The following is a 12,095-nucleotide window of genomic DNA, read 5'->3' on the forward strand; positions in this document are numbered from 1 at the left end:
ATAAACATGTAAGTATGATCACAATATTGTGGTTAAGTTTTTTTTTTTAAGTGCTGCTCTTAAAAAAAAAAGATAAAAAGGAGAGTACTTACAAATGAAATGGTGTGATATCATCTGATTTTTCTTAAAAATGCCCAGTATTAATTCATTCAGACAATAATTGATGCTAAATGAGTGAGTTTGATGAGTAACAGAATTTTTGCAGTCTCAAAGGACCTCCCCACAAGATACTTAACTTCAAAGAAGGAAATAGTTACTTTAAAGTGGAGAAACTTTGCCCCTATCTCCAGGTGATCGGTTAACATTTTTAGTGATGGAACTAATTGAGAAAGATCTATCAATTCTTTGGTATTTCTGCCCCCCCCCAAAATCCATAACCTGAATCTAATCATGAGAAAACATCAAACTTCTGCTGAAGGACATGCTTCCAAGTGACTGATGTATATTTTTCCAAAATGTCAGGGTTACAAAAGACAAAGAAAGCTTCAAAAACTGTTCTGATTGAAGGTAACTAAAAAGACAAGTGAATACAACAAGCTGGGGTTTTCTTCTGCTATCAAAGTCGGCAATGGGACAATTGGTGAAATCTGATTAAAGTTTGTAGATTTGCTGATTTTGACCATTCTACTGGATTTTGTAAGAGAATGCCTTGTCCTTAGGAAAAGTGAAATATTTAGGTAGATGTATGTATGAATAGATAGATAGATAAGACAGGAGCCTGGACTGAAGTGTAAGTGATCCTTCTTAACCAGGATCAGTTTTCTCTGAAATTCTTGTACGAGTGAGAAATCAGTTTCTCTTAGTTACTAATGGATTTCCCTGGTGGCTCAGTGGTAAAGAATCTGCCTGCCAATACAGGAGATGTGGGTTCGATCCCTGGGCTGGGAAAATCCCCTGGAGTGGGAAAGAGCAACCCACTCCAGTATCCTTGACTGGAAAATCCCATGTACAGAGAAGACTGGCAGGCTAACGTCCATGAGGTCACGAAAGAGTGCAGCATGACCTGGCGACTGACTAAGACCGATATATATTACACTGCCAGCTGATAAGCAGGTGAGGGACTAGATAAAGGAAGAAGGTGGTCAGAGCAGGCTTCTCTGAGGAGGTGGCATTTGGAAGCATGTAGGTATCTGGGGGAAATTTATTGACCCTGGCCTGGTCTGTGCCTCTTCCTCCTCCCAATCCCAACAACCTCCTCCCAACCTCCAAAGAGAGGTTGTCTCTGAACTGCTGGAGGAAGGAGAATTCCGATGGGGGGGGTGTGTGTGTGTGTGTGTGTGCGCGCACGCGGATCTCCATCTCTAGCCACCGTCCACTCCACTCCTTTCTTCCACTGGCTGCCCTAGCTCTGTGTAGGTGTTGCTGGGCAGAGCTTCGGTTTGAGGGCTGGGTTCCCCATCAAAGCTCCAGATCTATTTTCAAAGGATCCGCTGGGCCCTGTGCCTGTGGACAAAGAAGGGAGTGTCATCCTGGAGCCCAGTTACAGAGCTACTTTTTAGCTGCATCCCAGCTGGGCATCTCCTGGATCTGGGGGGCAGGGGGTGGAGGCGGGCAGGGGGAGCTGGTGGGGCCTGGCTGCCCACACTCCCCACTCCTTCCATGGCAGAGGGGATTGAGGATCCTTTCTCTGGCCCACTGGTGGAACTGGTATGATCTGGAGTCAGCCCGCTTGAGTTCAAATCCAGACAGGAACATTTATGATTACTGAAAAAAAAAAATTCAGCCAAGCACTGTCAACCAGCTGTGTGAACCCTAAGCCACTCATTTAAATTCTCTGAATCCTCATCTCCATAAAAGGAGTTTATCAGTAACTCCTGCCTCCCGAGGATTCTGTCTTCCTACCTGGAAAGTGCTTGCTGGGGACTTCCCTGGTGGTCCAGTGGCTAAGACTCCATGCTCCCAATGCAGGGGGCCCAGGGTTCTATCCCTGGTCGGGGAACTAGATCTCACATGCTGCAACTAAGAGTTCACATGCTGCAACTAAAAATCTTGCCTGCCACAACAAAGATAGATCTTGCGTGCCACAACTAATACCCGGCATAACCAAATAAATAATTAAGGCGGGGAAAAAGAAAGTGCATGATGAGGTTGGCCATTCACTTACGGAACACTGGGCTTTAGAGGGGTATCTGAATCTGTGTCTCCCAAGACCATCTCTCCAGCTGCCTGGGAGGAATGTACACTTGGGATGAAGAAAGGGGTTCCCCTCCACCTGCCAGACTTTCTCTCTGAAGGACGGGCAGAGGTCCTGGGACTAACCCATCACTGGGAGGGGCCAGACAACTGCCCGGGGGTGGGGAAGACGTCAGCATTTACCCAGTTTTCTCAGAAGCCACTGAGATCCTGGCTCTGACAGGGCGAGGGGTGGGGGAAAGAATGAACCCTAAGGCTGGAAAAGGATGAGTGGTCTGGATAGCAGACACCCTCTCCCTGCCCCCACCCACCCCCAGGGTGCTAATGGGGCAACCGCCGCCTTAAGCCTCAAAAGACAACCACCACCAGAAAGAGACACTGAACCGTTTATTGGCCTGGGCCTGAGTCTCAGGCAGGAGGGGCATCCGGGGAGCTGTGTAAGGGGAGACAAGCCCCCCAACTGGCTCCTTGCCCCCCCAGAGATCCCCTCCCCCAGCCTTTGCAGTCACAAGAAATCACTTTCAGGCGTGAGGGTTCCTTCCCCCCACCCCCAGGTGAGCTGCACCCCAGCTCTCCAGCGGGGAGATAAGCCAGCAATGACAAAGGGGTCGGCACAGGACCAGACCTCTCTTTGGCAGCTTCAATACAGAGAGGAGACAAAATAGCATGCATCCTGGGAGACATGGCGAGGGGAGGGGCCCACATATATTACACATACACATACACACACGCACAGACACTGACAGACACGCATAAATACATGTTTGTACCGCAATATCCGTTCCCTCCATCCACAGATTTAGCAAAGTCTTCCTGGAGTGGGTTAAGAGAGGGCATCCCACCATTGTCCTTGATACCCCCACCCTCTGTGCTCCATCTGGTGTAGCTGGAAAGAAGGCACAGGAGGCTCAAGGCTGTCCTGCCCTAGACTGGGTACCTTGGCTGGGTCTGGAAGTGAGTGGCGCTTGAGGGAGGGTGGTTATTTTATGGGGGGTCGGAGGTATGATGTCAACAGCTCCCCTAGAACTTTCTCCTATTCCACCCTGCCCCACTGGGAGAGCCCTCCTCAGGCCCCCAGACCAGTTTTCCCAGCCCTGGGTGACTCCTCTGAGCCCCCAGTAGTGCAATCTGGCCAATGAGGTCTGAGAATGGGGGTTAGTCCCCGCCGCCCCCACGTGGTTTCCTGGCATCTCCTGTAGAATAAGAAAAGAAAGGGAAGAAGTTGCCAGAGTGGCAGCTGGTAACATTTGGGGAAGCTGTGGATTTGAGGCCAGGAACTGTTTGCCCCAGGGCCGCCCAGAAAGGTCAGAGAGGTGGTCTCCAGCCCCTCAGGATGCAGTGGTTCCAGGGGAGTAGGCTCTGAGGTGGCCAGGAGAAGGTGGCAAGGGGGGATGGTAAATTCAGAGAGGGGAGTCAGAAATAGGACGGCGGGTCAGGCAAAATGTTGACCTTCATCCGGGGCTGGAAATGGCTCCTATGCTGTGTTCCACTCGAGCACCTGCCTGCTGTCACTCGGGTCCTTTCCAGGCTCCCCCACCCCACCCCCGTCCCCGGTCCTCCCCACGATCCAGTTTCAAAGAGGTCACCATGCTGAGTCCCAGGACCCTGCTGACTGGTCAAAGCCTCAGTTGACCGTCCCAAGCATGAAAAATCTTCAGCATCACCCAGGTCTGTGGAATGGGGGCATCTTACTTGGCAATCCCTGCAGGCCCCCGCAGCCCCATTTCTGTCCCAGGTCCCCGGAGCTTCTCCACAGAACTCTCTGCCATGGTGGTCTGGCTGTCAGCCCACTTGCCCCTCACACCATTGTGTTGCCCTCCAGAAATGTGGGTGACGTGGGCATCTGCATGCCCTTCTCCAGGGAACTGGAGCTGCGAAGGGGCAGGAGGCGGTGGCCCGGGGTTCCATCCCGCCGCCCTTGCACCCCTGCCGCCTGCCGCCAGAACTGCAGCAGCCGTAACACCTCCCGCCGCAGGTCCCGGCTGCGCCACGTGTAGATGACCGGGTTGAGCAGCGAGTTGAGGGTGGCGAAGGCAAAAAAGTAGTGGGCCTGGTAGAGCATGGGGCAGGTCCGTACTGGACAGGCATAGTCCAAGAGGAGGATGCTAAAGGCGGGCAACCAGCAGAAGATAAAGACCCCCAGCACGATGGTGACCGTCTTGAGCAGGTCGAGTGTCTGTGGGGCAGCCACATCAGCCTGGCTGGAGCGGACCACACAGTAGATGCGGATGTACAGAGCTACGATGGCCGACAGGATGACCGAGAAGATGGTCACCACGCAGAGCACGTAGGGCTTGGCATAGAGCGGCAGAACGGTGGAGCAGGTCTCCAGGTGGCCCAGGCAGTTCCAGCCAAGGATGGGCAGGCCGCCGAGGACCAGCGAGATGAGCCACGAGGCCGCGATGAGCAGCAGCATGCGGCAGCTCTTGTCACTGCCGTAGAGCTTGACCTTGGCGATGGCCACGTGCCGCTCAATGGCGATGGCCAGGAGGCTGAAGACAGAGGCGGAGAGTGTGATGAAGGCAGAGCCCTCGCGGGCGAACCACTGCACAGGCGTCAGCCCTAGTGTGACAGAACCGGAGAGCAAGGTATTAGCTATGAAGGCCACGCCCGCCAGCAGGTCTGATGCCGCTAGGTTGCCCAGGAACAGGTACATGGCCGAGTGGAACTTGCTGTTGCGGGCAACTGCGATGAGCACCAGGAGGTTCTCTACTATGATGGCACAGCACAGGAGGATGATGAGGGCCGAGGCCACCTGACGGGAGGGTGTATCCTTCATGTCGGGACTCTCCTTGGTGTAATTATAGTGTTCCCTGACCTTGCTGGAGCTTAGGTACTCTGAGTACATGCTGCCCATGGTGGGGCTCAGTAGCCAGCTGGGGCCATGGGGCTGTTGATGCTGCAGAGAGAAAACACAGACAGACAGACAGGTCAGTGCTGTGGCTGCAGCCTGGGCTGACTCTGGACTGGGCTGTGGTTCACATTCCAGCTCTATCACATGAAGTCAGAATTATCATCATCTCTGCTTTACAAATGGGGGGGCTTCCCAGGTGGCACTAGTGGTAAAGAATCAGCCTGACAAATGCAAGAGAGGCAAGAGACACAGGTTCGATCCCTGGGTCGGGAAGATCCCCTGGAGGAGGGCATAGCAACCCATTCCAGTATTCTTGTCTAGAGAATCCCATGAACAGAGGAGCCTGGCGGGCTTCAGTCCACAGGGTCACAAAGAATCAGACAAGACTGAGCGATTGAGCAAATGAGTACTGCTTTACAAATGGGAAACCCAGAGAAGTCAATTCACTTTCCCAAAGCCTCAAAACTACTCAGTGGCAGAGCCTCAGAGACCCACTCCAAAGCGACTAAAACCTCTAGGCTACAGCATCTTGCAAAGGAACAGAAGCTCCCCTAAAGGGCATAAGAGACATGAAGTGGACTTCTGGAAGCCTTACCCACCCACCCAGACAGGGAGTCTTAACCAGAACCTGGAGGCTTGTCTCCTTTCTCGAATACACTGGAGCCTCGGGCCCCGTGCCGCCTGCCAACCTGGGTCAGCGAGATGCTGGTCGCTGATAGCACCATCCCCTGCTCATTACCACCCACTGCTCTGGATTTCAGGCTGGGTTTAAGCCTAGAGGCCCTGGGTGTTCCCAAGATAAGGTTTTGGGGAGACACCAGGGCGGCCTCAAGGTTTGAGCATCACAGAGGTCACATCATTCAAGGACATAGACCTTGCAGGCAATCCAGGGTTCAGCCCCACTCCCACATCTGACATGGTGTGGAACATGGGGCCAAGTCACTTGATGCTTGGTCTTTAGGTCTCAATGGCCTCATCTGTGCAATGGGGAGAAGAAAGCCCATTTCAGAGGGGTGATGGGAAAATCCTATTGAATGATACATGCAGCACATTTAGCACATAGCAGGCACACAATAAATATTAGCTAATATTATTAGCTCCCCTCTTCCTGCCATGCCATAGGGAGGGACTAGGTGCCTTCCTCCCAGTCTTTTGGGAGAGGATGCCAAGTGAGCCAGCTGGGCAAGAGTCCACAACAGCCTGTTCTCATCAGTACCATCTAGCCCTGCCCTGGGACACAGGGTCTTAGCCGGGTGGGCAGGGCCCCGTGGCACCCCCCTCCCTAGCCAGGATGAAATCCAGATGTGAGGGCCTTGGAACACACAGGGTGGAGTCCTTGCTCTCCAGTCACATCCGGTGTGGGGAAGGCTGGGAGGGGATGATGGGATGGGGGAGCCACAGGAGACCCGTCTGGGAGGTCCTGGCTGGGAGGATGGGGCAGCTGGGCTAAAGTCATGTGAGTGGTGAGGGGGCGTGCAGCCCCGCGGGGAAGAGGAGGGGACGGTATTCCCTTCCATGAAAGCCTGAGTCACCCCTCTGCCAAGGAAAACTGAGCCGTGGGGGGAGGGGGAGAGAAGGAGCGCGTAGGCAGAGAGGGTGAGAGGCCAATACCATGGCCTCCCCCCAGCTTGGGAATTGGGGCGGGGGCCGGGAGGTGGTCTCAGAGGAACTGGTGTAGGGTGTGCCTTTCATGAGGGCCACAAGGGGGGTCAGGAGGAAGCTCCAGACCAGCAGTTAGTTAATGGAGTGGGAGGGCGCGGGAACAGCCCTCCCCAAGTCCCTGGAAACATGCCTTGCAAGGACCACACGTGCATGCCAGGGGCACCGGTTCCAGAAAAGGCTGGTTAGGCCGGTTCTCTGTGAGCCTGGGAATGATGAGGGGCTTCCGGGGTCGTCCAGCCATCTCAGTCTCGGACACCCCCTCGGAGGGGCGCCCTGGCCCCCAGCCTGACAAAGGCAGCTGCTCCCCCTGGGCAAAAGGACATCCGTCCTAGTTTGGGAACAGAGAAAGGCTTGTGCGCATCCCCAGGGACTGTCGCTCCGCCCAGATCGCCACACAGAGGCCCCTTGTTCCCCTGCCGGACGGGGCCCAGGCGCCCCGATGCCCTCTGCCCATTGCAGCGGGCTTGGCCCAAGTCTTGGGCCTTACCAGACAGACAGTCCGGCCAGAAACAGTCCCGCGCTCTGATTGGCTCATTTTCAATCCCAGAGTATTGAGCAACTCAGGCCTATTGGCCGGAGCTTTGCATCCTCGACGTTTGATTGGCCCAGTTGGGGGCGCTCTACGGCTTGCACTACTGAGCCGGCCCTTTCCAGGCGGTTGGAGCTCGTTTCTTCTCGAGGACATTGTTAAAGACTGTGTGGATGTCCCCCGGGAGAGTCTGAACCACAGCCTGACCGCTGGGTCACCCCGACCAGTCACCCTCGGGCTGCCCTAGCCTACTGGCCCCCTCCTGGGGATCATAATTGAGAGTCGAGGGCCCATGGCAGGTCTGGGAAGCACCCTTGCTGGTGGGCTAGAAGCCCAGGGTGCACCCCCTGCACCGCCCCTCAAACCCCTCTGCTGTCTGGCGGCCCAGAGAAAGATTGATGGCCGATTCCTAGAGAAATAAGAAGTGGTTTCAGTCCTCATACCCCAGGGACTGACCAAAATGTCGTCTTCTTCCTTGGGAGACTAGCCTCACTTCTTATAGCCTCAGAAGGAAGGGTGGTTAGTTAGAGAAGAGGAGTGCCTCTTTCTTCTCCACTAGGACGTTGCCTAAGGCATGTTCACGATTCCCAGAAAGAGGAACCAGGGTCTGGAGGCTGGAGCTGGCACAGTCACCCTGAGGTAAATACAGGCCTGGCCTGCTTCCCCTCCCTGCATCAGGCTCCCAGGCGTGGCTAATGCAGGGCCTGACTCCTCTTCACCTTCATCAAGGCAGTCACCTCCCAGATGCTCAGTAAGAGGTCACTAGGTTCAGCACTGGGGAATGGCCAGGCCTGAAGCAAGAGGGACAAGCGATGGGGTTTGGAGGGAAGGAAAGAGAGACACACGAAGACTGTTCAGGGGGAGATTAGGAGAGAGGAAGGCAGGAGGAAGTCTCAGTGGCTTCCAGAAGCCCCTCCTGCAAGTTCTATGGAGGCATGCCCTGTGGTTACTGATCCTCTGGGCATTCACAGGTCCCATGCCCCTTGCCCTAGGGTATCCCCGTGGGCTCAGTTTCCCTTCAGTTGTCCTTTACTTCCCAGGTGGCCTGGTGGTAAAGAATCTGACTGCATTTCAATCCCCGGGTCAGGAAGATCCCCTGGAGGGGGAAAAGGCAACCCACTCCAGTATTCTTGCCTAGGAAATCCCACGGACAGAGGAAATCCCTGGCGGGCTACACAGTCCGTGGGGTCACAAAGAGTCAGATATGACTAAGCTGGCGCGCATGCATCCATGCCCCCCTATACTGCCATTCTCCATGCAGCAGCCAGGGGGAGCTTTTAAATTTATAGCTTCAATATGTCACTCCTCACCTCCAAACTCTTCCTTGGTTCCCCAGTATCCAAAGTGGCCCCTGCCCACCTCCATTCATCCCACTCTCCCCCAGAGCCATTCCACTGGGCCATGCTGGCCCCTCATGTTTCAGCCCCATGCCTACCTAAGAGCTTTTGCCTCTGCTGTTTCTTCACCTGGCATGGCCTTCCTCTTTCAGGTTTCTGTTTCGTGGCCTCTAACCACTAGACTATCCTGGCCACCTTCCCTAGGCCCTTTCTATCACAGCGTCTTTTATTATATTCATAGCACTTGCCAATCTCAGAAATTATCATTGTATTTCTTGTTTTTTGTCAACTTCCATGGTTGAATGTGTGTCAGAGGCCAGCAGCTAAATCCTTCAGCCCCTGGAAGGATGCCTGGCATACTTAGAAAGCACTCAGAAAATGTGTGGGATGGATGGATGAATGGATAGATGGATGAATAGATGAATGAATGAACAAGTGAATGAGGGCCCCCGAGGGTGGAAGCTCCTAAACTCAGCCCTGGCTCAGACAACAGTAAAGGAGGCAACAGACACCTCTGGTCCGCGGGCAGGCCACCCCCATCAGGCGAAGCCCAGCATCTCCTTGGAGACACAGCACAACCCGCCCCCGCCCTCAGGCAGTAGTCTCGGCCTCCTTATCTGGCGGTGGAATGCACGGTATCCACACTGGCTGCCTCTGGGGCCGCGCCTCCTTTCTTCCGCGACAGCCACACGCAGGGGACCCCCAAGTCTCCAAGTGGGGGTGGGGGACGCCTGTGCATCCAGCCAGGGGCCCCGCCTCGATCTTCCCAGAGGACTGGGGAGAGGCGGGGAGAGGGTCCAGCGACAGCTGCGCCGCGAGTGCCGCGCCCGTGTTGCTCCACGCGGGACACCGTGGGCTCAGCGCGTGGCGCCTGGAGTGTCTGACTAGGGCAGAGTCTGGTGAGGGGATGGAAATCCCCAGTGAGTCAACTCGTGCCCGAAGGAGTGGGCGAGGTTCCCACGCTTGTCTGGGCCCAGAACCGCGCGGGGTCCGCGCCACGCGTGCCCGGGCCCGCGCCCCTTCCCCAGGCCCCAGGGGAAAGAAGAGGTGCCGAAGCCACGCAGTCAGGTTCACTGTCCTTTCAGAACAAAGTCACGACTCCACGGGGGGCAGGGCGGAGGGCTGGAAGAGATGAGCTACACAGGGAAACTGAGGCAGAGGACCAGACGCGCAGGAGGTGGGCATCTGCCTTCCTCGGGGGCCCCGCCCCTTGGCTTGGCGGTACCGCGGCGCGCAGCACCTTTCGCCCTCGTCCAGCCGGAGTCAGCAAAGAGGGGCGTCCTCCCCCCCATATACAGTCCCCAAACCCCTGGTCCGGGGGGGCACGCAATCCTGCCTCCCAGTCTCCGACAGAAAGCGCTTGGATTCCGCCTTCTTCTCCCGGCCAACTTCCTGCCGCTGGAGAAGGCGGGGAACTCAGTCTGGGGGTTCGCGGCCAAGGCAATGGGGCCTCCTAGGGTCGTGGAGAGGGCGCACGATGACCACTCCCTGGGTGCAGCCGGAGGACCGGCAGTGCGTGCGCGCCCCGGGAGCCCCCGACCCCTGGCGGGCTTTCCTAGCTCGGATCCGAGACCTCCGGGGACCGGGGCCCGCCCTTTCTGCTTCCCCCTCGCCACGCACGCTCACCTGGCTAGGCCGACCCGGCTCCTTGCCCGGGCCGGAGGGGCTCTGGCGCCTGCGTTCCCCGGGACGGCCGCGGCAGGGGCTGGGACTGCCCGCCGGGCTCCTCTGCGTCCCGGGGCTGGGGACTGGGGACTCAGGGGCACGGAGGGAAGAGCCGCCTCGGCCCCCACTCGCCCCGCCCTGTCTCCGCCTCCTTTCCGGCCGGCGGCTGCAGCAATGAATTCCAGATGTGATCAGCTCAGCGGGGCGCGCGCGAGGGCGGGCGTGGGGGAGGCGCGCAGGGTCCCTTTGTCCGCACCCCCACCTTCAGCCCTGCCCCCTCCCAGCCCCCACCCGTGAGAAACGGCCAGCGCATGACGTCTCGCAGCCCCGTACTGTACAGTCGCTCCTGCCCAGGTGGCCTCAACCTGAAATAACTGTCTTGGATTGCAGATATACTCTTGGCCCCTGCCTGGGATCCTGGAATTGCAGGAGGGCAAGGAATTGCCTTACTTATTCAGCAAGGAGCCATGAAGCACCTACTAAGGTCAACACAACAAATAGGCATTAAGCGCCCGCTATGTGTTCATCCAACAAATAAGCAAGTTCCTGTTATGTGCTAGGTGATGGCGGTGGTTTAGTCGCTAAGTGGTGTCCGACTCTTGCAACCCCCTGGACTGTAGCCCCAGGCTCCTCCTTGGGATTTTGATTTCCCAAACAAGAATACTGGAGTGGGTAGCCATTTCCTTCTCCAGGGGATCTTCCTGAACCAGGACCCACTGGCGGGTGGATGCTTTACCACTGAGCCAGGGAAGCCCAGTAATTGCTAGGCTCTGCCACAAAGAATGGATTGGTTTTTGCCTCGATAAGGCCCCAGAATTGAGGCCCTGGGCCATCTGCCTTAGAAGACTGGGAGCACTCAGCAGCCTCCACCACCTCTGTCCATGGAGTACCCTCCTTGTGGTCGACCAGCAGGCCCAAGCTAATTATTGCTTTTCAAGTTGGTTCCCAGTCTTATATCTAGGTTTTTGTTTGTTTGTTTTGAGTTTTTTTTTTTCCCCCTTTGCCTGAGCCTTGAGGGATCTTAATTCCCCAACCAGGGATCAAACCCCATGCCCCCCTGCAGTGGAAGTACAGAGTTTTAACCACTGGACCGCCAGGGAAGTCCTAGCCAGTTCTTTAGTTTCCCATTTTTTCCTCACTCAGCTTTTCCTGGGCATCTCTGTGTGCCTGGCTACAGAGAGGAAGCATTTACTGATGTACGTGTGTGAAATCAGGGACTAGACAATATGTCCCTCACTCCTTCGGAAACAGCAACCCATTCCCATATTCTTGCCTGGAAAAATTCCATGGACAGGGGAGCCTGGCAGGTTATAGTCCATGGGGTCACAAAGAGTCAAACACGACTGAGTGACCAAGATCCCACTCACAGGCATAGCAGTGAGCAGAAAAGGGAAAAAAGTCCTCTGCTTCATGGAACTTATGTTCCGAAAGGCACTATTTGTGGAAATGAATACATCGTCTGCTTATATGTTTACTTACCACAATACAGTAAGCACCTGCCATGTGCCAGACACACATGGCTGGAGATATATCAGGAAACAAAACAGATAAAACTCCCTGTCCCAAGTTGATGTTCTACTATACTTGCTCAGGGCTTCCCCACTGGCTCAGTGGTAAAGAATTTTCGTGCAATGTACAAGCTGCAGGAGACTTGGGTTCAATCCCTGGGTCAGGAAGTTTTCTTTGGAGGAGGAAACAGCAACCCACTCCAGTACTTTTGCCTGGAGAATTCCATGGACAGAGGAGCCTGGCGGGCTACAGTCCATAGAGTCACAAAGAGCTGAACACGGCTGAAGCGACTTAGCATGCACACATACTCGCTCAGAATATCTAAAGTATTACAGAAAGAAGAAACTGATAAATTTCCTGGGAGAGGAACTGAAAGATAGGGGACAGGGCATGGGAGGGACACAGC

At 55.5% G+C, this 12,095-nt stretch overlaps 1 protein-coding gene across 1 annotated transcript; it reads right to left on the reverse strand.

The window, feature by feature from the left end:
* Positions 1 to 2,502: 2,502 nt before the first annotated feature.
* S1PR2 (sphingosine-1-phosphate receptor 2) lies at positions 2,503 to 10,327 on the reverse strand. The gene is made up of 2 exons (XM_020902345.2): positions 10,142 to 10,327; positions 2,503 to 5,032 (listed from the first exon to the last, which is right to left on the reverse strand). The coding sequence occupies exon 2, from the start codon at positions 4,988 to 4,990 to the stop codon at positions 3,932 to 3,934; it is 1,059 nt and encodes a 352-aa protein (XP_020758004.2). The 5' UTR covers positions 4,991 to 5,032; positions 10,142 to 10,327; the 3' UTR covers positions 2,503 to 3,931.
* Positions 10,328 to 12,095: the final 1,768 nt, after the last annotated feature.

This window comes from Odocoileus virginianus, chromosome 3 (genome assembly GCF_023699985.2).
Source record: "Odocoileus virginianus isolate 20LAN1187 ecotype Illinois chromosome 3, Ovbor_1.2, whole genome shotgun sequence".
Lineage (NCBI taxonomy): Eukaryota > Metazoa > Chordata > Mammalia > Artiodactyla > Cervidae > Odocoileus > Odocoileus virginianus.